Source organism: Sardina pilchardus, chromosome 6 (genome assembly GCF_963854185.1).
Source record: "Sardina pilchardus chromosome 6, fSarPil1.1, whole genome shotgun sequence".
Classification (NCBI taxonomy): Eukaryota; Metazoa; Chordata; class Actinopteri; order Clupeiformes; family Clupeidae; genus Sardina; species Sardina pilchardus.
Window position 1 is genome coordinate 13,284,118 of NC_084999.1, and position 23,260 is coordinate 13,307,377.

The 23,260-nt window shown below is 41.5% G+C and overlaps 1 protein-coding gene across 1 annotated transcript in view; it reads left to right on the forward strand.

Moving 5' to 3' along the window:
- The first annotated feature begins 21,133 nt into the window (after positions 1-21,133).
- slc4a7 (solute carrier family 4 member 7) overlaps positions 21,134-23,260 on the forward strand; it is a 54,457-nt gene continuing 52,330 nt past the window's right edge. Inside the window, exon 1 of the mRNA XM_062538516.1 lies at positions 21,134-21,270. Within this exon, the coding sequence (XP_062394500.1) occupies positions 21,226-21,270 (45 nt within the window). The 5' untranslated portion in view covers positions 21,134-21,225. The remainder of the gene's footprint in view (positions 21,271-23,260) is intronic.

Sequence of the window (23,260 nt, forward strand, 5' to 3'; positions counted from 1 at the left end):
TCTTGCTCGTGTCTCATCTGTGCTCCCTGAGATCCCTGGCCTGAACTCAGATCCACGCAGTTCTCACTCACGCTATCAGGTAAGGATCCTCGTCTCACTGATGCGGAGTCGTCACTTTGGTCCGACAGCTGAGCAGAAGACAAAGGTGAAACTGGGTCAGTCAGCACACCTATGTCGTCTACTGGCAGGAAATTGACTAGCATTAACATGTTACAGTGGACCACTCTTTCCTTTCCAGTAACGGTGTCTCGTATCTTGTAAGTATGTGTCTCAGCATTCCTGTCCACTACAGTGTACACAGTAGATTCCCAGTGATCGGCTACCTTTCTCTTCCCTCTTTCTTTCTTGTTGGCTACCAAAACACGATCTCCAACGTCAATGCCAGGCCCCTTTGCCCTCCTGTTGTAAAGCTCAGTGTGACGGTGTTGTTCTTTCGTTGCATGTTCCTGAGCAACCAGCATGGCATCTTTTAGATCTTTTGCAAGTGACACCACATACTTGTCATAGCTGACTACAGCTTGATCATTCAGGACATTTCGAAAAAGCACATCGACTGGTAAACGAGGAATTCGTCCGAACATCAAAAAGAAAGGAGCGTATCCTGTGGTCTCATGAACTGTACTGTTGTACATGAAAGTCAGCGTCTGAAGATGGCGAGGCCAGTTGGCTTTCGCGTCAGGAGCCAGTGCACGGATCACGTTACCGAGAGTTCTGTTAAAACGTTCCACGCTCCCATTGCCCATAGGATGATAAGGGGTGGTGTGTGATTTCCTTATACCAGAGACTCTGAGCAGTTCACTGATCAACTGACTCTCGAAGCTGGCCCCTTGGTCGCTGTGGATACGTTCTGGGAAACCAAACACACAGAAGAACTTGTCCCAGAGAACTCTCGCCACCTGCTTGGCTGACTGGTCTTTGCAGGGGAATGCCTGGGCCATTCTCGTAAAGTGATCGGTCACCACCAGTACATCGACCGACTTGTTGTGTGCATCCTCAGCCGACCAAAAGTCAATGCAAACGAGCTGGAGTGGTCTGGTTGATGTGATGCTCTCCAGGGGTGCTCTGTCAACAGGCTCAGCTGTCTTACTGACAATGCAACGCTTACAGCTGCGGACATAGTCCCTTACATCTCTGTCGAGACTGAGCCAAAAGAATCTCTGCCGGGCCAGCCCGAGACTTCTGAATTGACCCTGGTGACCAGCATCGTCATGAACTCCCCTCAGGACAGCAGCTTTAAGTGACTCAGGAACCACATACTGGTGACGTTTAGACTTAGTAATAAGATCTTTCGAAACTCTGTAGAGTATCCCATCGCTCAAGACAAACTTTTCCCAGTGCTTCAAGTATCTTAAAGTCGTCACTGATTCTCTCGCTCGCTCCCTCCTGGAGGGTCTACGACGTCTCTCCACATAATACAAGACTCGAGAGAGGGCTTTGTCTTTGAACTGCTCATCGCGTAACTCCTTCTCTGTATATGCAGGGAGTGCATCCTGTCCACCTGGGACCAACTGTGGCACATGGTATAGAGCAGCAACAGCACGAGTTCTTGCCCCAGTCTCCCATTCTCTGTGCGACTGCAGCACCGCAGCTACTTCATCCATCCCAAGGGACTGAGTGCGGACATGTAAAGCAGCAGACACACTCCCAGCTCGATCATCTCCCTGCACTAGATTCCCGTCACGGGCACTGGAGCAGCGGAAGGCATCTTGGACACCGTCAGTGGTCAGACCTTGTACCTCAGAGAGAAGATTGTCAAGGGGCTCTTCAAGTAGTCTAAGACCAACTCCCTGCTTGACAAAGGGCACACGACTCAGCGCATCAGCAACAACATTCTGTGGGCCCGGGACGTACTTAATGTCAAAGTTGTAGCCGGCTAACTTGGCGACCCAGCGTTGCTCACAGCAATCAAGCTTTGGTTTTGTCATGATGTGAGTCAACGGGTTGTTGTCTGTCCACACCGTAAAAACATGACCTTTCAACCAATGACTGAACTTGTCGCTGATGGCCCACTTCAAGGCTAAAAATTCTAAACGGTGTGCTGGGTAGTTCCTCTGAGACTGAGAGAGTGACTTGCTAGCAAACGCAATGGGCCTCGCCTTGGATTCCCCCTCTTTAATCTGCGATAGAACAGCGCCAATGCCATCAAGAGACGCATCCACAGACAACATGAAAGGACGGGCGAAATCTGGGTGAGCCAAGACGACCGTTTCAGCCAGCAACGATTTCAGCTTCTGGAAAGCCTGTTCCATGTCATGGGTCCAGTCAGATGCACTCAACTTCCTGCTCTGTGATCTCTGCTTGAGCTTTTGCTTTTCCTTACATTTACGCTTCTGTCCTGTCAACAGAGAGAAGAGGGGCTTGGCAACGGCAGAGTAATTGGGCACAAAGTGTTGGTAATAATTGATCATTCCCAGGAAAGACCTGACCCGCTTCGCTGAGGGTGTCACGCCGTCTGCCTCCATCATGTCAGCACTTGTCATCTTCACTATGCCCTCAATCTTGCTAGGATCAGTTGACACGCCAGACTCATCAACTATGTGCCCAAGGAACCTCACAGATTTGCGCAGGAAAAAGCACTTTTTGGGGGCAAGCTTCAGGTTGTGACTGCGCAGTCTGCCAAACACCATCTCCAAGCGCCACAGAGCCGTCCCCTCATCAGGAGCAAAAATGAGCAAATCATCTAAGTAGCAAAGCAGGCTCAGATAATTTTGATCTCCAAAAATGCTAGTCATCATGCGCATAAAACTTCCAGGGCTGTTGCAGAGGCCTTGTGGCAGACGATTGTACTCGTACAAGCCCATTGGAGTTGTGAAGGCAGAGTACTTTTTGTCATCTTCGTGCAACGGCATGTTGTAGAACCCAGAGGTCAAATCCATAGCACTGAAGAAAGAGTTCCCTCCAAGTGCTGCCAGACAGTCGGCCTGGTGAGGAAGAGGGTGGGCGTCCTTAAGAGTCCGCTTGTTCAACCAGCGGAAATCCGTACACACACGAAGATCACCATTTTTCTTCCATACTAGGACCAATGGAGACGCATATTCACTGGTGGACTTCCTGATAATCTCTTTCTCCTCCATTTCACTCAGTACTTGACGCAGCTTCTGATATTGACTAGGGGGCACTCGTCTAAACGGGAGCCGGAATGGCCTGTGGTCTGAGAAGTGTATACGGTGGACAAATTCCTTTGCCTCTCCACAGTCCAGATGATGGCGTGAAAAAATGTCATTGTAGCGCACAATTAGATCAGCCAGCTTGTCTTTATACTGTGTAGACACATCACACGAGTTCATGTCAATCTCACCTAATCCAACTGAATTTAGTTTTTCGTTGGGAGAACACTCATTTTCAGAAGGACTGGCTACTACAGAACAACTGGCCATTGATAGCTCTGCTGTGTCTGGGACGTCCATGTCTTCAAGAGCAATACAGGGGAACACGTCAGCTAATTTAGCATTGCGTCTAACCAAAACAGGCCTGTCTGAGGTGTTAATTAGCTTCAGTGGAACCCATCTGTCACCCCACAACGATGTCACCATTCTCGCCACCAGAATCCCTCTCGGAGCTGAACGGCATGAGGTGAACTCCGTTAGAACAGTGCTACCAGGAGACACAGCAGTAGTCTTGGGCAACTTCCCCCACATTAGGTACTCACGACCAGGTTCAAGGCAAAGTGCTGAGTTGCTTCTGACAGTGCCGATCTTGTAAGGAACCTCCTCACCTCGCCATCGGTCCAGACCAGCAAGCATGGATAAGAACTGCTCAGACTCAGGATCACCAGCAGGAGAGGGGGCAGACACAGCTTTCCAGTAGGCATCCCACTGCTTATACTGACGGAGGATGTGCTTGATGACGTTAGTGCCAAGTATCATCTCATCATGTTGGCCTTGAACAACAAGAGTGGGCACAGTTATCTTGCAGCCATACACCTCCATATTTAAATAGAAAGCCGTCTTAGGCGATACACGGCGGCCACCACAGCCAACGAGGACAACATCTGTCTGGTCATGACAACTGGTCATGTACTGTAATCACTCCAGCTTCACTCAGCTTCATCTTGGCATCTTCACTAATGGTACATGCCATAGAGCCACTGTCCAGCATTGCATTCAAGGTCACTGCATTACTAAACTTCACAGGCGTGTAGAAAAGGCTGTCGCTGCCAACAACCTTGTGTATGTTCTGATACACAACTTGAACGTTATTACATGAAGTACTGTGTGTGTTATAAACAGTCTCCGCATCAGAAATATCTTTACACTGGGAGGACAAATTAAGACCCATACTGTCTCCCCTTGAATATGGGTCAACTAGTTTCCCTGAGACTGAGAGGAAGACTTGTTGGTGCATGTCGCCTTTGTGTGACCAGGGGCTAGACTGGCAAAACACAGCCTCTCTGACATGCAGTGTGTGACAGTGGAGTGTTTACTGTCATTGCAGACACGACAGGCCTTCTCACGATTACCACCCTGGAATCTTCCACCTCCACGGGGAGCGCCACCACGCTGCTGCACCCTACCCATCATCTGCTCCATCATTGACATCATGCGAGAGAGAATCCTTTCCTCCACCTCCTGAGCGTTCTGCAAAACAACTGGCACAGAGGAGCTAGAGAGAGGGCCTGGAGTCTGAGGCAGGACAGCGACAGAGGGGGAACACTGTGTGTGGCTCACTGGAGAAGTTACTGGGGTAGAGGCAACGGCAGAGCACTGACCATGACACTGCTCAAGCTTAGGCTGGGTGTAAGCTGCTGGGCTGGATGGCATGCTAGCAAAGGTGGTGGTGTGGCTCTTCACCTCTTTGTGAGCTCCACTAGAGGCCCTCAGCTCTCTCTGATAGTCATCAATTCTCAACTGTATGTCACGTGCACTCCACTCATGAATAGGCTTACACTTGAAGACAGACGAGAGCTCAGGGTCGGGGCAATGCTTGACAAACATGCGTGCTATCTCTTCATTCGAATTCTCCATCCGCCTACCTTGTCTGCGGAGGCCTTCATCGGCCAGATCAGCTGCTCTGTTTACCCTCAACCAGTAATCAACTGGGCTCTCACTAGGTCGGGGAAGGGTGGAATAGAAATCAGCGAGAGGGAGGCATGATGATGTATCGCTGAAATATTGAAGGAGGATATCGAAAATGAGACTGGGTTTTTGAGACACATCAAGAGTCTGGTCGCTACGCAGGGCAACCTTCACGACATCTTTCGCTTTGCCCATAAGCTTTCCCATTATCTCTTCAGCCTGCTCGCCCACTGGACAGTTCTGCTTTCTGAGACTAGTCTTAGTCATGTCAATCCAGTCCTTAACTGGGTACTTGTCAGAACCGTCACCTCTGAATAACTTAGGCTCTTTATCTGATTTAACATGCACCGTGACGTGTGAGTCTGTGTGACTAACATTACTGGAGTCAGTGCCTCTGTGTGTGGGTGATGTGTTGAGAGACGTGCTGCTTGGTTGTTCACTGTTAACATTAACTACACCAGCAGACATCAGCCTGGTTACAATGGACTCTCCAATTTGAGCACCTAACACCCCCATCATACCTGTGAGTTGGCTAAGAGCGGCGGAATCATCGCTACCGGGTGTGGATGTGAGAGGACCCTCCCCCATGAACTGAACAACAGGAGTACAACCTGGGTTCTGACCTAACCCTGTACCCCTACCGCTGTCAGCTAATGGCTGGGAATAACCCGCCTCTCCACTGACCAACCCACGTCCCATAGCACCACTGTCATTACATTGCCAGGCACCCATCATACCCCTACCTTTAGGAAGAACTGGACTAGCAAAATTATCCCCCACATTACCGTAACTATATTTCTCAGCCATAATGGCAAGTTACTGCTTTGTGTATTGTAAATGTAAATAAATGTAAAATGCAATAATAGAAGAGATAACAGTATTAGAGTAAGATAACGTACTGTCTACCAAAGATAATAAAAATAATAATGAGAATATATCCCACACTGGAATTACAGTTATACAGCCCTGTACTGCTCAACCATATATAAAGACAACTCTAACCACACTTGATCTCGCACACTTGAGCTGGACTTCAGTATGCAGCATCCACGCACGGCGATCGGCGTCAGGCTGATCTGGGAGATCGACAGGTCACGGCACCAGTGTAACGGACGTCAGGCAGTAAGGGTGGATACAAGGTGGACTGATGTTCACACACGTTTATTTCCTTAAGAAATATAAACAAAAACAAGCCATCAGGCTCCGGTGTACATTCATTGGGAAGCATCCGTGTGAAATGCACATATTTTTCTGCTTGGGTAAGGCAAGCGCAGAGGTACAACCTAGCAGACCTGCAGTACACCTTAGCTCCAAAGGAGGCTCCAAATCCAACATCAGTGTTAGGCTGCTCATATAACGGCGAAAATCACTATCAACATTATAATACATTTTTAACTCTGTTACACCTAGTAGTATGTTTAGTAGCATTTTGCGCCATACATCTGCACATTTGTGTTTTCACAATTTGTTTTTGTGACTATTTTTGTAGTTAAAAAAAATACCCTACATATTTTTCACATTGATTTATATTTGATATGATATAACCATCCATCTTTCTGTTTACTACACAAACTTTTTTCCCCATTTGTATGCACTGCAGAGGCTGCATTATATGTCTTTCATTTGCACAGATTTGAACACTGCCAGTATAGCTCAGTTCAGAATATAGATTGCGGCTGCAACACTGTGTATTAAAACAGGGGAATTCAGACTGCAGGGGCAGCTAAATATAACAGCCAAACTATCGCTTAAAGGTGCAAGGACAGGCATTTTACACGATTTCAAGTCCATAACATTTTTTTTTTTGTCACATTCAGCAATCATCTTCTCACGACCGCTAGCTGCCCATTCTGTGAGTACACCTAAAAGAAATCCGGTCTCTGTTAGCAGCCCTAGCTCCGAAAACTGGAAACAAACAAAGTGGGGGCAGCTGATCTCCAAACAAAACCAAAAACCCTCTGGTGTGTTTGATTTGGTCCTTCGTTGAAATATAATGTAATGTATTTTTTTTTAATAATACATTTAAACATGAGCACAAAATAATGGGACTTCATGTGAAATCCCTGACTGCACCTTTTAAGTTACAAAGACTGCATTCTTTATTCAGTATCTGGCCATGTCATTTTTACTCTTTGTATGCTGCGCTGTTTTTGGAAGCTTTGGCCAGCAATCTTGATCAACAGTGCCAGCAATCTAGATCAACAGCGTGTTCTATGTTATATCTATGGACACATACTATGGCTCATTTGAAAGGTGACTTTAAGCTCTCAGTGGGTACAAACTGTTTATCTGCCACCTAGTGATATACCCACGAGAATGGACCTGACCTGACGTGCATGCGTCCCCCTGGAAATTGATCTGATGTGCATGTGTCTCTGATTCTACCCAAAGCGGCAACCAACAAAAAGAGTTATGACAAAATGTCCAGATAAAATGTCCAGAGTTTTGGTGAGTTTTCGATCGCCATCTATTTCAGTTCTATTCATCATAGAGTTCCCAAAATCGCACATAAGGTGTGTTAGAGCAGTGGTTCCCATCCTGGGGTCTGGGCTGGACTAGGGACCGTAGGGAATGTTGCCTGGGCTGAGGTTGTGAGGTTACCAAAATCATTAAAAAAAATTCTAACATGCTAGACTTTTGGTCGTAACATAGTAGAATGTCGCAGACAATAAAACGTGGGTCGTTGAACATGTCAGATTACAAGACGCTTTCTCCTTCGGACGTCGTTCCCGACTTTGAATATTCGTACCGGACAATGGAAATTTGTCGGCCACGACACAATCGTGGCAAAATCGGGCTGAAATCGTGTAGTCTGCACATGCCATTAGACACAGGCAAGGTTGCCTTAAAGGGAAAAAGTTTGGGAAACACTGTGTTAGAGCATCCATTTTTGTAATAAAAAAAGAGAGCTAAAAACGCAATATTGCATTTTTGGCACTCAAAGTGTCAAGGAGAGTATAAATCAAAAGTTAAAAAACTATGCTGAATGACTGAATCACAGGGGGGTGGGATGTATTTCTGGAGGCTGGAAAGTGTAATCAATTAACTCAATGACTACTGAGCAAGAAATTGGCTGCTTGAAGTTCTAAAACTCCCATAACCTGGAATTTGGCATGGGAAAGCGCTGCTCTTATGGGAGTGTCGCCACTCTGTCTAATCTCTACTGCTCTAAGCTATTCTGTATGGAATTCTGAGGTGTAAGTGAACTTACATATTGCTTTGTACAGCCTCCACTGTAACATACTTAGATGGGTGTGACTTTGAGGGATACATAATGTGTGACCTGAAGGCTTGCTCCACTGGAGAGAGCAGGTGGAGAGCAGTACCTAGTGTTGTGGGAAGTTCAACTGAAGACCACACCACCCCTCAAGACAAAGAAGGTAAAGAAAGCTTGACAGAAAAAGATAGCTAAATTATTGATTTCACGGATGATTGAATGATGATTGAAAAAAGTCATATTACTATTGGTTCGAGTGCTTTTCCATCTGCAGGTGTAGGACGTTTTGTGCATTTTAGCACAGTCACTGGAGTGACTGGAGACAGAGGATTATTACAAACAAAGATATTTACTCCCCAAAGACATTTCCAGTGCCTAGAGTTCTTCTACTATAATAATGGAAATGACAAAGATCAACTCAACATCCGGATCAGAGAGTTAGAGAGTATTGATGACATTGGAACTACTAGACTTATTGCACAGATCACAGGTAGGTGACCTGGCAGTAAAAGTTAGTGTCTTTGACATAATGCACATCACTATTAATGACCTGATAAAGTTGAATAAAAAAAGGTGTAAAGTCTTCCTATGAAAACAATGTGAACGATCCAATAAATAATAAAAAAGCTAATTTATGAGGGAAAATCTCTCATTAAGAAATACATATTTAACATGTGCCACAATTGTGTGTCAATCTGTGCTTTCATGTTCTCATCACCTACAACCTCTAAAATAGAAATCAAAACGTTTTTATGACAGTGTCACCAAGCATTGATTGACAAATTCACTAGTTGAGGAATTTATGAAAATGATGTTGTAACGCACCATATTTTTGCGTATTCTCAGGTTTGCTTCCCACATGAAGCCTTTACATACAGTCTTACAGCCTGAAATCAAAACTAAAAAACTAAACAAAAAAAAAAAGTTTTATTTACAAATTTAGCTGTTCAACATCAAAATAATAAAGGCAACCATTCAATGCAAATTAGAATAAAAGGTTTGGAAAAGTCATCATACCCCTGATTTAATACTTTGTAGAGCTTCATTTTGCTTTCATTACAGCAATCAATCTGTTTGGATATGTCTCTTTTAGCTTTGCACACCTAGATTGGGGAATATTTGCCCAATCTTCTGTGCAGAATTGTTCAAATTCAGTCAAATTCTGTGAGGAACGGAGATGGACTGCTCTCTTCCAAGTCAATCCACAGATTTTCTATGGGATTTAAACCAGGGCTCTCTGACTTGGCCACTCAAGGACATTTACCTTCCTATCCTTAAGCCACTGCTTTGTTCTTTTGGCAGTATGTTCAGGACCATTTTCCCATTTTTTTAAATTCTATGGAACAAGAGTTTGATGCACTCTATAACGTCAGTAACCTGTCAAAAGCGTTCACCTGTCACACCCAAACAGGACATGACCTCATATCTCTTCAACATTTTACTGTATTACCAAGCTTAGTACATGGACTCATGACACCATAGTGAGGATGCACAAGAAATGTGGTGACCTTTGACCTCTAGGGGTGCGCTGAAATGACCAGAAATGCATTTTGGCTCGTAAATGTTGATGAAATGTTGTGTTAGAATTTAAACTTACTAGCTGTGTCTGTTAATACTCCAGGAGGTCCTAAGACTGACACATGCCAACGTTTGACGTATACCTAATCAATCCGGCCATCATATTATGGAAAACATGAAACCATCACAAATTTTGGCCGTTCATCACAAAACTTGCCACATATGATCTTCAGACTAAGCCTTACAAACGTCTTGCTTTTTGAGGGTTAGTAAATTCCATGTAATATGGACAGTGAGGACAGATAAACTCAATACTTAATTTGTACATCACTGCGGAGTGTAAAGTACAACAGTGCCATAATATAAGAGGGTGGCTGTTGTTAAAATTGACCAAGTAATCTCTTTACATGAAGGAAAACCTCCTCTGTAGCCACATACTTTCAACAATTTAAAAAACATCAACTGATTCGCACTTTGCTCAGGTAGTACTCTTAACTATTGCAAAGCACATTTTCACAACCTTTTAGTCCAAATGCGTATAACATTTCTTATCAGTTGAAATATCAGTCTAGGCAGATGGATTTTAATATACTCTACTTCTTCCCTTATTTATTCACCTTGTTGGAACAGTTGTTTTGATTTGTGTAAGTGTGACTAAACTCAATGTCAAACCTTATGTTCATGAGTAGTCCAGTTGTTAATGCGCTAAACAAGTCTGTCTTTTACAGGTTCTACAGCAGACTACTGGCATCTCAAACACATACAGCTGTACACAACTAAAGCATTTTTGATTGAGTTTGAAACAGTAAAAGGAGAAGGAATGTCCAGTGGTGGCTTCTCATTGGATGATATCAACCTCTCAGAAACAACATGTCCACACCATGTATGGCATTTCAGGAATTTTGCTGAAATGATTCAAGACCAGTCTAATGCTGGGAAATTGACCTTCAGCCCCGGACTGTACTCTCCTGGGATATGCCTACCATGTTGCAGTCTCTTATGATCTAGAGAAATTAGGAATCAATTATGGGCTTGTTTCTGGAGTCAATGATTATAGACTACAGTGGCCATGTCCAACAAGACAAATCACTATTGAGTTGTTAGAGCAGACATCCAGTATCCAGACCCGCATGTCCAAACAAGTCAGTATGACTCTGAATACAAAAGACACCTTTATGAGTGAGTAATAGCATGACAATAGTCAAGCACACTAACACGATGGAAAACATTTGCTTTCATAAATTAAATGGCTGTTCTTAAAGTAAAAAAATGAAACCGATATGAATCATGTCAGAATATTCTCCATCTTTGATATACAATTGCAATGCAGCTAATAATAATTATGCTAGATCTGTAGAATGAAAAGGGCCATAAGAAGTGTTCAGGTATATTAGTATAATATTCAGCATTCCAGGTGTGCTTTAGAGCAGAGAAGAGTTCCTCTTTGTTTTTAGCTCTTTAACAGACCCCTGAAGATGTTTGCATGAACACTTAGTGGTATTTCTTTCTTTCTTTTTACCACCAATATATTTTGTTTTCTAGGTTATGGAGAAATATTTTACACATATGATGACCCTAGTATTGTAGGAGAGCCATATCAAGATTCAGAGGGCCAGATGTACTATGAAGGACCTTTAAGAGGCACGAACGATTTCATGAGCAAAGAACGCATCATGGCAGGGAAATTTACTCGAGGAGGGGATGCGTTTCTGCTGATAAGCTTTGAAGGTACTGTAAAACTTTCCTCATGTATAATACATTTCCCAAACATATTCAATTCCAATACAATGTATGCAATATTGTATTGTTGCGAGGGAACGCAAAAAGTATTGCGAGGGAACGCAAAATTATTGCGAGGGAACGCAAAAGTATTGCGAGGTAACGCAAAAAGTATTGCGAGGGAACGCAAAAGTATTGCGAGGGAACGCAAAAAGTATTGCGAGGGAACGCAAAAGTGCACTCAAAAATATTCACACACCTGACCCTTCACGGGCTCCGTATATTACCAATCAAAATGGCAAAAACTATTAAAGCAATATATCTGTGTGTAGAACACCACAATTTATACTACAAATAACAATGTGATTGTGAAATGGTACTGAATCTAATAATGTTTTACCTTCCTTCTTCAGTGAACAAGTCTGCAGACTGGTAAAAAAAGTCGTTAACACTTTACCTACCTAATTAGTGTGTACCTACCTAATTAGGTACAGTGGTAGCCTACAACCTGTGTAACAACATGTACTGTACTATCAGGTACTATCATTTTACTTGCATTATGTATGTGTGGGTACCTGCAGTTGTTATATTGTAATACTGAGTGCTTTTACAAAACTGGAAATGAGTAGGCTACCCACTACCCGCCAAGCGCCAATGGCGTGTAGATTTCTGTTCTGGCGAGTGAATTATGACAAGTAATCCGCCACTTTGGCGTGTGTAAAACATGGTGTAAAACGGCCACTAGTCATCAACGAAATAGCCTAGCCTACTTAGTTATATGGTTATATTACGTTAACGACAAAACTCTGCTGTATGGTGTGTGTGTGTGTGTGTGTGTGTGTGTGTGTGTGTGTGTGTGTGTGTGTGTGTGTGTGTGTGTGTGTGTGTGTGTGTGTGTGTGTGTGTGTGTGTGTGTGTGTGTGTGATTGCCGCTAGCCCCTCCTTGGGTCACCGTCTCTCTCCTAGACAGTGGTCTCATCTGGCCGCTCGAAAACGGCAGAGTTAGTTGAGCTTGTAGGTTCAAAAACTACAAGCGAGCATCACAGATTTGTCAGCTAATCCTGTCCACCCCTGCCATTTTCCGTTCTGTAGCCTATTATTGACGCCTTGACTGGCGTGATATATGACGCAAAATGAAAGTAAATAAAACAGACAGCGATCGCGCAACTTCTGTGTCAGTGATAGAGCCAGAATTAAACATTGTATCCATAAGTGTGGCGGAAAACGATATCCTGCTGAGAGTCACGTGAAAGGGTGTTCGAATGAAAAGGCCAGACTTCATGGAGGGCATAGTGGATGAAGAACAGACACATGAATTTAGTTTATTTTATTACTTTGCCTCATATGTTCAGTTTTTTCATCCTTATGATTGAACAAGTTTGAATGAGATACACGTAAATGAAATTTAAGGTATTAAAAAATACTGCAGGTATAAAAATGGTTAGTGTAATAATGACTGGAAAGTAAAAAAAATGGTCTTTGTTAAATCTTTTCCAAATAGTGTATAATGACATGAAAACAAGCAATAGTTAAAGGTACTATATCATTAGTACTTAACAATAGCTTAAAATTTGTTTTTTAATTTTGGTTGGTAAAAAATCTGCTTGGCCGGTAACTTTTTCCAGTTACCAGCCACATTGGCTGGTAAGCCAAAAAGTTAATTTTGACCCCTGCTTTCGTCACAGGATGACCGCAATCTGGCTTGTTATTTCTTTTTTTTAATACTTCGTGATGGTCTTAAATTTAATCCATGATGGTCTAAAAAAGGTCTAAAAAAGTCTAAAATTGCACTTGTTAAAACCTGCAGACACCCTGTTCTTAGCTCCAGTCAAGGCCTCATTGTCTTCAGTGTGCAACTTAAGTCCTATGCAACTTAATCTTCTTGCATACATCGAAATGCACATTATTAAGTTGGCATTGCTCAAAATATTAGTTAGTTCAATAAACTTGCAAAATGTAGTCGGAAAATGTTGTCAATTTTATTGAGTTAGATACAAGTAACAGTTTTTACAGTGTGTGTGCCATGCAACCCAAGCTAGCGACGCTACACTCCTCCATATCCTTTGCTACATTACGAGCATTATCCCTCATCACAACATGCACATTCTCCTATAGGTCAAGTACATAATCAATTGACTCATTCGGCTAAATTGGGTTAAATGCAGAGAAACAAATTTCCCTCACGGGATCAAAAAAGTATATATTCTATTCTATTCTATTCTATTCAATAGTTTGGCTTAATGATTAATTCCGTGATAATGTGAAAAAGAAATCTTTGATCACCCGAATTGCTCATCTGACAACGAAGTGTAGAAATTGCACATCATATAATTTGTCAAGCTTATAATGCTTTTTTCAATAACCCTGAGGAACATATTTGTAGGTCTATATTTATTTGATGAAAATGTTCCTTCCTCAAACCACATTTGTGGTCTATGTCCTTCTTGTTTCCTGCAACAATGCTTAGATAAGTGGTATGTGTCAATGGAACATCTTTGAAAGGTAGAACCGAATGTTTCCCAGCAGAACAATGTCCAAAGCATCTCTGCCAGCTTGCTTTCTTCCCATAGCGCAGCCAGTGTGTTCATTGGGCAACCAATTTACTCCCCACATGAATCATTGAGCCTTTGCCACCCATGACCCTATCACTACCACTATTCAGTGTTTTCCTTCTTTGGACAACCTTTGATAGACACTGATCTCTGCATAACGGGAACACCTCCACAAGAGCTGCAGTTTGGAGATGCTCTGGCCAAGTCACATAGCCCTCACAATTTAGCTACACTGTTAGACTTTTTATTGTATTTTTACAGTAACTCACTGGCAACACTGTTGCCAGTGAGTTACTGTAAGTAGTCTTCTACAGTAGCCTACAGTAGATGTGTTTTCCGGTAATTGATACCCTTACCGCAATTTTGGTGTACAGTAGAGACCCTTACCGCAATTGTAGTGTACAGTATGATGCCCTTACCGCAATTTTTGTGTACAGTAAGATCCCTTACCACAATTTTATTGTACAGTTTGATGGCTTTACTTTAGTTTTATTTTACAGTAAATAATACACTTACCGCAAATTTCCAGTTGCGGTAAATAATTCAATATAAATCATTTAACAAATTCCATGACAATTATAGATAATATACTGTAAGTGTTTTATTATTCTTTACCATTAGAAATTACACACATTAGCTTTTTCAAAAATACTTTTACAGTAAGTCAATTGACCAAAACAAAAGAAAACAGACATGTTCATATGCCCATATCATCCCCCAATCAGATATTGTCTTATTAATTAGCAATCATGTACTAAATCTTCATGTTACTGTATGAGATATTTAAATAGTTAACAATCTTTAACACCACTGTAAATTTCATAAGTTGACAATCAATTGTGGAAAGGTTTGACTTCTATACCCACCCTGTGAATAAATTAGTGTTTACAGTAACAGAAACAGAAACAATGACAAAGTTTGCTATGTTGATTTGGCTTGTAATACAGGCTCAGAGCTTACAACGTCCATTGTAGACTTGTCTTCAATCCTGGCCCACTGGTATTGGCACGTTGCTGACAGTTGATATGTGGAGAAAGAGAAGGAAAACATATGAGATGGTCATGGATTTATCTCATTTTAATTGCTGACAGCTGACAACCTGTGTACAGTAATGGGACAAAATGCAGACATGTTGGTCACCATTAACAAAAAACTCAGTTGTGCACATTTCACGAGAGCCAGGTTTTAGAAATGAGACGCAAAGACTGTCCAGTATATTCACGGTTTGTTTTAGTCCGGCAGCCAAATGCCATAATTTAGGTGAACCTGGTTTTGTCGGTTAAAGTTTTTTTTTTTGCAGAATCTAGTAGACTAGGGGTACCTCATTAAGATTTAAGAGGGTGCTCGGTGATATCCCTTGGGCAATTTCGTATATTAAGCCTTTCCTGTCCAATGTGTTGACTATAAGGCGGATATATGGATGAGTTTCCTCTCTCACTCTGAGAACAAAATCTCCACCTCACAAGCATCTACATACACCACACTTTTCAGTCTTATACCTAACCATGTTTAGAAGGTTTTTTGCAGAGGGGTTTGTTGATATATTATTCTTAGCCTGATATACATGACATTTTATTCCAAAAAACATGGCGAAAAATGATTTTTTAAAGGCTGGTATAGTATTTTCCGATTTACTGAATAACTGAATGAGATATCCTTAATTCCCTCTCTAAAATACTTTTAATCTCTTATGTCAACAAAATTAAAAGAAACAAATTGAAACTGGCCAATGTTCAGATTTGATCTTTTTAAGTTTATGCAATGAATTAATATTTAATTACATCATACCCAATTTGCATATTCAAACATTACATTTCAGAAAACTTTTATTTTTCATATTGAAGTAATCAACTGGTGAAGTTTCATATGATATCTGCTTGTTATTTTTTTTTACACTATTCACCTGTAGTATAGCTGCCTTATAGTCAACACATTGGACAAGAAAGGCTTAATATATGAAATTGCCCAAGGGATATCACCGGGCGGGCACCCTCTTAAATCTTAAAGAGGTACCCCTAGTCTACTAGATTCTGCCCAAAAAAAAAACTTTAACCGACAAAACCAGGTCTGACCCCATGGCTCCCTGACTATTTTCCTTGTAAGTAAATATGGATTGCTCATACAGTCCTCATATGAAGTAGTTTATGCAGTTGTTACTCACCTCTGTGGATGCTGACTGTTGATATTCAAGACTGGACCATGAGCTCTTTGTGGGATACAGTCAGGCTTCAGGCCCAGACTCTACTGCTGGGTGCATTCTTCCCATCACTCTCAGTTCACAACTTTTCCAGTCGCTGTTCCCCATGTAAAACAATGAAAAATACATAGAAAACAAAAAACAAAAATGTAGGCTACATTTGTAAGTGCACATATTTTAATGTGTAATGTGACAGTGGTCAATCTAACATGGGATAATAAGACTTACAATTATAACAAGATAACATTTGCATGATGTATTGGTAAACTAGGCCTACCACAAGTAAATCACATTATCCAAAAGGCTAAATAGGCAGTGGGTTTCCATTCAGCTCATATGCATATTATACATTTACATGCCTGTTCATGAAAATGTGCCACTAAAATATGCAATATCTGCGTGTTTCTATCCAGTGTTACAAATTGACATTATTCAAATTTTAACTTGGGATCAAAACAAAATGTTAGTTAATTAACAATAGCCTATACAATACAACTAAACGTAACCAACCATTCTAGGGGCGCTTCCCAAAACCAAAGTTAGCAACTTTGTCGGTTGCAATGCAATTTCCCATTGCCAACCGACTACATGCAATTTCCCATTGCCAACCGACTACATGCAATTTCCCATTGCCAACCGACTAAGTTGCTAACAGGGTAGCAACAATGGTTTTGAGAAATGCACCCCAGAATGGTTTCAGACTACGTTAACAGAGAGGGTTAAAGTAATCAAGGATCTTTGATGTTACTATAAAACATGATGACCCACTCAGATATCCATTAGTCATCGTAAAAATAATTAAAGGACTAGAAGATTAGCTAATGTTAGCAAGCGTTTAGCTAATGTTAACATACTTAGCACATTTTACTTTAAGTGGACAAGCAGCCGCTACTTTGTGGAAAAGTAAGCTTCGAATACATTTCAGTTCTGGTTTAAAAGTTTTGTAATGTGGTTAATTAATGCTTACCTTGGGTTTAGTGAATGTAGTAGTCACCCAGGATTTCATTGCTGGCTGGCAACAGCTTTGGATAATGGCGCGAGTGGAAATGAGCTGGCTCACAGCGAGGCTACTGCGGCACGGGCACAGTGTTCCATTGGCGTAGCTACTAGTGTCTGCTGCCACTACTGTAGGCTACTAATGTAACTGGCTACACAAAACTAAACTAAAACCTAATTTATAAGTTTATGCGACGTGAACGGAGCTCTTCGGTTGCTCACCAGGGGTGTTGATAGACAGACATTTAAAGTTACAGTAGCACTACTGTTGTTTTTATCTACTGTAAAAGTGTTTAACAGTAGTGCTACCACAAATTACCTATTTTCCAGTAAGTTACCATAAATGATATGAAACGTCATCAAAATGCCCATAATGCAATGCAGAATACAGTAGTGATACTGTAATGGTAAAGTTATGGTATTTTACTGGCCATTTTGTGGTAAGCATACTGGGAAATTACAGTTAAGTCTAACAGTGTAGTGTCAAAGTCCCTCAAATCCGTACACCTGCCCATTTCCCCCACTTCTACACATCAACGTTGAGGGCAGAATATGCACTTGCTGCCTGATACTTCTCATCCATTGACAGGTGCCATATAACAACATCATCAGTGTGTTATTCACGTCACCTAATTGGTCATAGTGTTGTAGCTGATCAGTGTAAATAATCTATGTAATAAAAAAACAATACATAAACAATCCATCCAAGTGTATGCAAATCCACAATAACAATTTTATTTCAGTTCCCAAATAAGTATTTTATGCTTATAAACATAAGCCTTTACCTATCTCTATGCCTTATTATGAATTGTCCAAACATTGAATGTTGAACATGTATTCTTTTAACTTTGTGCAGAAGTTGACAAAGATTGAAATGTTGTTGCATCTTATTTGAAAGCCTAAACAAAAGTGGAGAAGGCATTTAATTCAATTCAGCTCCTTTACACCAGCCTACATAGGACTTTAGGACATGTCTTAGCCATCTTGGTAACACTTGCGGTAAGGGTACATGAATCATCATGAATTCATTCATGATATACTGTATGCATTACTTAATGGCTTAATATCTCATGAATCATCAAGAATTGACATGAGTTCACCATATGTAATTCATGACCTCATGCATATACAGTTTTGTAGATAAACAGCTGTTTACTGATTTTATTAGAGGATGAGTGTTAAGATCTGCAGTAATCAATGATTGCCAACAGCACCACTGTAGAATTACCACCAGAAGGCAGTCAAGTCCTGAAGAAGACAGTGCACTATGAAAAAAATGAGGTTATGGTTTTACAATCAAATTGAGGAAATATAGGCTAGCTTATGTAGGCTATTTATATTGGCCTAAGCTATATTTTTTACGCTTTTATAAGTGAACATGTTCATGTTCAATTTAATGTAACGAAACAATTTTGCTTATTTAGGCATAGAATTTCCATTTTTATTTCCATTCAAGTTCACAAGACCCTGCAGAGCTTCCCCTACAGCTTTAGCATTTATATTTTACAGCACTCCTCAATCGGTCAGTCTGCCTTTTCATGAGCATGATCGCAAGGCTGCGAAACGTTCTTTTGTTCATGGCACCGGCCCGGCAACTTGCAAGTGTGCTTTTTTTTTCTGCTGACAGGCACAGGGGGAAAGCGAGACAGCCATCATTCCCCCTGGAATAAGTCAAATAACAATTCCAATGACTCCAAAGCTGCTCAGTTAAGGTAACTTAAGCGAAAAAACTTGCATAGTTCACCTGTAAATTAAACTCAGACTCCACCATATTGGTTTTAGGTTACTGTTTTATCACTCTTCAGTGTCATCTTAAAAGAAAAGAGACCAGTCTAAGATTCAATAAATATGACATGGTCAGGGTGAAATGACTAATGGCCAAAATTGTATTAAAATGTCTCTGCCACTGAATTCTACAACATGGAGCGGGCCATGGAGAATGGAGACGTAATCATTTGAAACATAAAAAACCTTGACTATTCCTTGAGGTTGTCATATGGCTTCATTTTAAACTTGTACAGTAGGTGGACTCATACTCGCAGTTATTTGGAAACAAAGGGGCGCATGAAGTTCTGAGAAAGTCCCTTAAGATCAAAGAGAGCGAGCACAAATATCATTGCCAAAAGTATTATGCCACGAGTAGCTAATTAATAAAGCTCCTTAGGAACACAAAGGTGTTACTTTGACAGGTGACCACTCAAAAAGGACTAACATTATTAGGCAACATGCATCGCTGCCAGTCTGAGAAATTTAATAAGAGTGCTTGTCAGTCTTTCAGTAAAAGGTCATTTTGCATATATAAGGGCACAGCCTTTCTTATTTCAACATTCACTCTAAGTCTGTCATATGGTAACACCAAATGTTCATCAAAACTTGCAGACGTTCATGCTTTCTCCAATCAGCATTAAACAATTCAATATATTTTTTGAGTCTGGGAAGTTTTATCAAGCTATATACCAAAGCATGTATTTTCATCTGTCAGGAGATGCTGATGTTTCACATTCCACTTTCCAGTTAACAAATACTTGCAACCTTGCTGGTTTGCTTGACCTATAGGTTAGACCCCTCAGCATGATGTCTCTAGCAGGGGTTCAACTAGAATTTTTGGGCCCTAAAAGAATATGATATACCTCCCGCCGCCCCTCCAATAATAACGACTGTCAGAATCATCAACAGCTTTTGAATGTGTTTATGTGTAGGCTATGTGTGTATTTAATAAAATAGTCAGGTCCAATCAATCTATTTATTAATTTCTGATTGGAGCCATTCAATCTCTCAGTACTCTGACTCTTGCTAATTATCACTGTATTTTGCATTGAATTATCCAATGTGTACATTCCATTCATTCATAATGACATGCCAGAGATTCTTTAATGTCAAATTTGACAGTTATTGAGCGAAACCGTGGAGTAAATGGAATGAAATTACAAAGCAAGTACAAATTCTTGTGTTCACAAGCACTAGCCTCTCTCACTGAACTTCACTCTCAAGTGATGTGTTGCTTTGCAATGGGAGACTCTGAGATTAAGGATGAAATTATTTATTGGGGCAGAGGGCGAACAAAAAAAAGTTTGAAAACACAATTTGATGTCTTTAAATTTGATTAGTTGGTAGAATTGTTGTATAATATGACACTTGTGATCGTGACGTTGGTAACAGATTTAGCTACCATGGCTGTGATAACCTGCAGCACCTGGCCTCAAATTGTAGCAATATCTGTTACCAGTACAGTATGTCTCACTTATATTATGGTTTAGCTCTAAGGGTTAAGTTATCCCTTATTTGACATTCACACACAACATAGGCCTAGACAAAGGCACACACACACACACACACACACACACACACACACACACACAAAGGCACACATTTTAAATGTCAAATAATTCATGCCACATCCATTTATAAATCATTTTATTTTCCTTTGTATTTTAAGCACTTTAAACGACATTATTTTGTTGCATGGCATTGATAAACAATCAATGACTAACCAAAGGGAGAAGACATAGGATGTTGCTAATTTGGAAGTATGCTTTATTTTCTTTGCAGGTTGCAACACCATGGAGCGGTCATATAGCCTATAGACCTCATACAGCCAATCGCTATGGGTAGGTAGTCTTTTGATAAAAAAAAAAAAAATGTGCTGTGTAGGCATCCAACTATAACTAGGCATCTCACGCCAATTCAATGGGTATGGCTACAGCTAGACACCCATCATCAACGCTGCCAAGCTCTTTGTGAACAGAACAAGCCACTCCTGTTTGGGCGTGTCATACCCGCCCCTTGTAATTTTCTGTGAGACTATTGGTTGCCGAATACGGTTCGCTGTACATTTTGTGGCGTGTGCGACTTGTCTATCTGAAATGGGTGGGCTTAATGCGTGTTAGCGTATGTAAAATTGCCGGTCTGTCGTGCTAGCGGCTGTGACACGTAAAAGAGGCAATTCGATAGTATATTCAAATTTGCCGGAGGAGAGGGAACGGAGCAAACTCGCTACATACATCGGGACAAATGGAAGAAGAAAGTGGCGAACAGATGAGGCCACTCTTGACAACAGTGAGTAACTTAGACACCGATGATTTTTTTTACTCTAATTCTGAACTTAGGCACGCAAACTGTTTCCCAGGTTTTCAGTCACAATGTTTTTCAGGGCTCTCTGAGATGAGGAAGGAGGAAGATGTGATATGGGGGTGGGGGATATAGGATAATGATGTTTTGTTCCCATTTTTTCCTTTTTTGAGAGTTTTTTTTGGACTATAAGTAGTCGTTTTAGTAGTGGTAGTTTTCCGATGCTGTGCAGTGTAACTCAGAACTAAATAAAAATCAAGTAGACTTCATCATCGTGTCTTTCATTGTTGTTGGGGACCATGTGTGCGCCAGGAAGTATCGTAGCCTACGAGGGTGCTAGCGACTACGTCACTCTAACGGTGAAAAGTGAGTGTTGAAATAAGTTGTTGATCGATCTTGTAGATCCGCGGTGATCGTAGCTGTTTTGTTTTGCTCGTGAAAATATCGGTTTCTTTTCAAGTGTTCACCATGCGCTGTTGTTTTGCATCTTCCTGGGTTCATCACTTTAAACTGGCTACACTCGGAAGTAACACATCCCAGCGTGTCTGATCGGTCTGATCTATTATCAAGTCGTTTTTAAAGCCCAATAATACTGTCATGGGTTAATGTTGTCTTCGTGGGCTAAATATTAATGTTCGAAATTCTCCGAAATAGGTTAAGTAACCCAATGTTGAAATTGGCTTTGGTAGCATACCAGAATGCTACCAGTCAGTGTTTTTGTTTTTGTAACATAACTAAAAATGTTAGAGTAGCCTAGAGCTAATTTTGTCACTTAGGCTACGTGTAGTTGATGTAGACCTAGGCTACACGTGAAAAAAGTCAGACATCAGATATGAAGCCGTTGGTTTTTCATCAGCACCGCCATGCTATTGTTCTCTAATAATAGACCTACGTCTACATTGTAGCCTACGAATAAGTTAACGCCAAGATGAGCCTGCAAAGTTTTCTAGTCTGCACATAGGCCTAGGCCTATTACGAAATCGCCATGAAGCTCAGCGTGATTTCAACCCATCCACACTGAAATGCTGGTTAGGCGGATATGAAGATTTGAGAAGCTAAAGCAACTCGTTAAATAAGACCATTTGCTGATAGCCTACATCTTGTGTAAAGTGTAGATGAAGCCTTGTCATGCATTATGAAATAATGCAGTGATGTAAAGGCTATATGATGTCTACAATCTCAGTCTGACAGAAAAGGCACAGCATAGTAGTTTTCACAGGCCAAAGCTCAATCAGACATCACCTCTCCTCACTCCATCTGATGCTGTCTGTGGCGTAGGGCCGGGCCGCATTCATCATGTTTGCTGGGCGCAGCCTCCTACTCCCCTGTGGTAACCATAGCAACCCAGAGACACCAGCTGGAGACCGGGGTGGTGTCTGTGTGAATCGGTGAACCCCATCAGTGATTATGGGGAGTGATGATGATGACCCCTGTACAGGCTGACTGATGTGCAACTCTGTGCCATTCGTTCCATTTACCTCAGTACGTCTCTGCTGCTGTTCTGATCTGTGTTGTTTCCAGTATTGTGAGAGACGAACGCATTTCTCTTTCTTTTTTCTTTCTTTCTTTTTTTTCTTTCATTCTTTCTTTCTGTAGGAAGCTCCGCCTGTCCTCCTGCCTCTTGTTTACTTTCTTCTCTGTTTATCTGGAGTGTGGGGTGTGTCGGTGGGACATTGAACTCCCTTCAATACTCACTGCAGCCCTTTAGCAGCAGGAGTTGAACATTCATCTGAGTAGCAACATGGTTTGGTTAACGTTTGTGTTTCCAGGCAGTGTAATAGGCAGTAATGAGTGAGGTGGTTGTTAATGTTACACTGTCCACATGCTGTAGGTAGCCTCTCTCTGGCTGTCTCTCGCTCTTCCCCACAGCCTTTTATGGCACACACATCAATGGGCCTTTATGGGCTCCTGTGGGAAGATGGAGATGTCACACAGTGGTTCCTGGAAAGGAAATGTCACCCTGGTCCTTAAGGTTTGC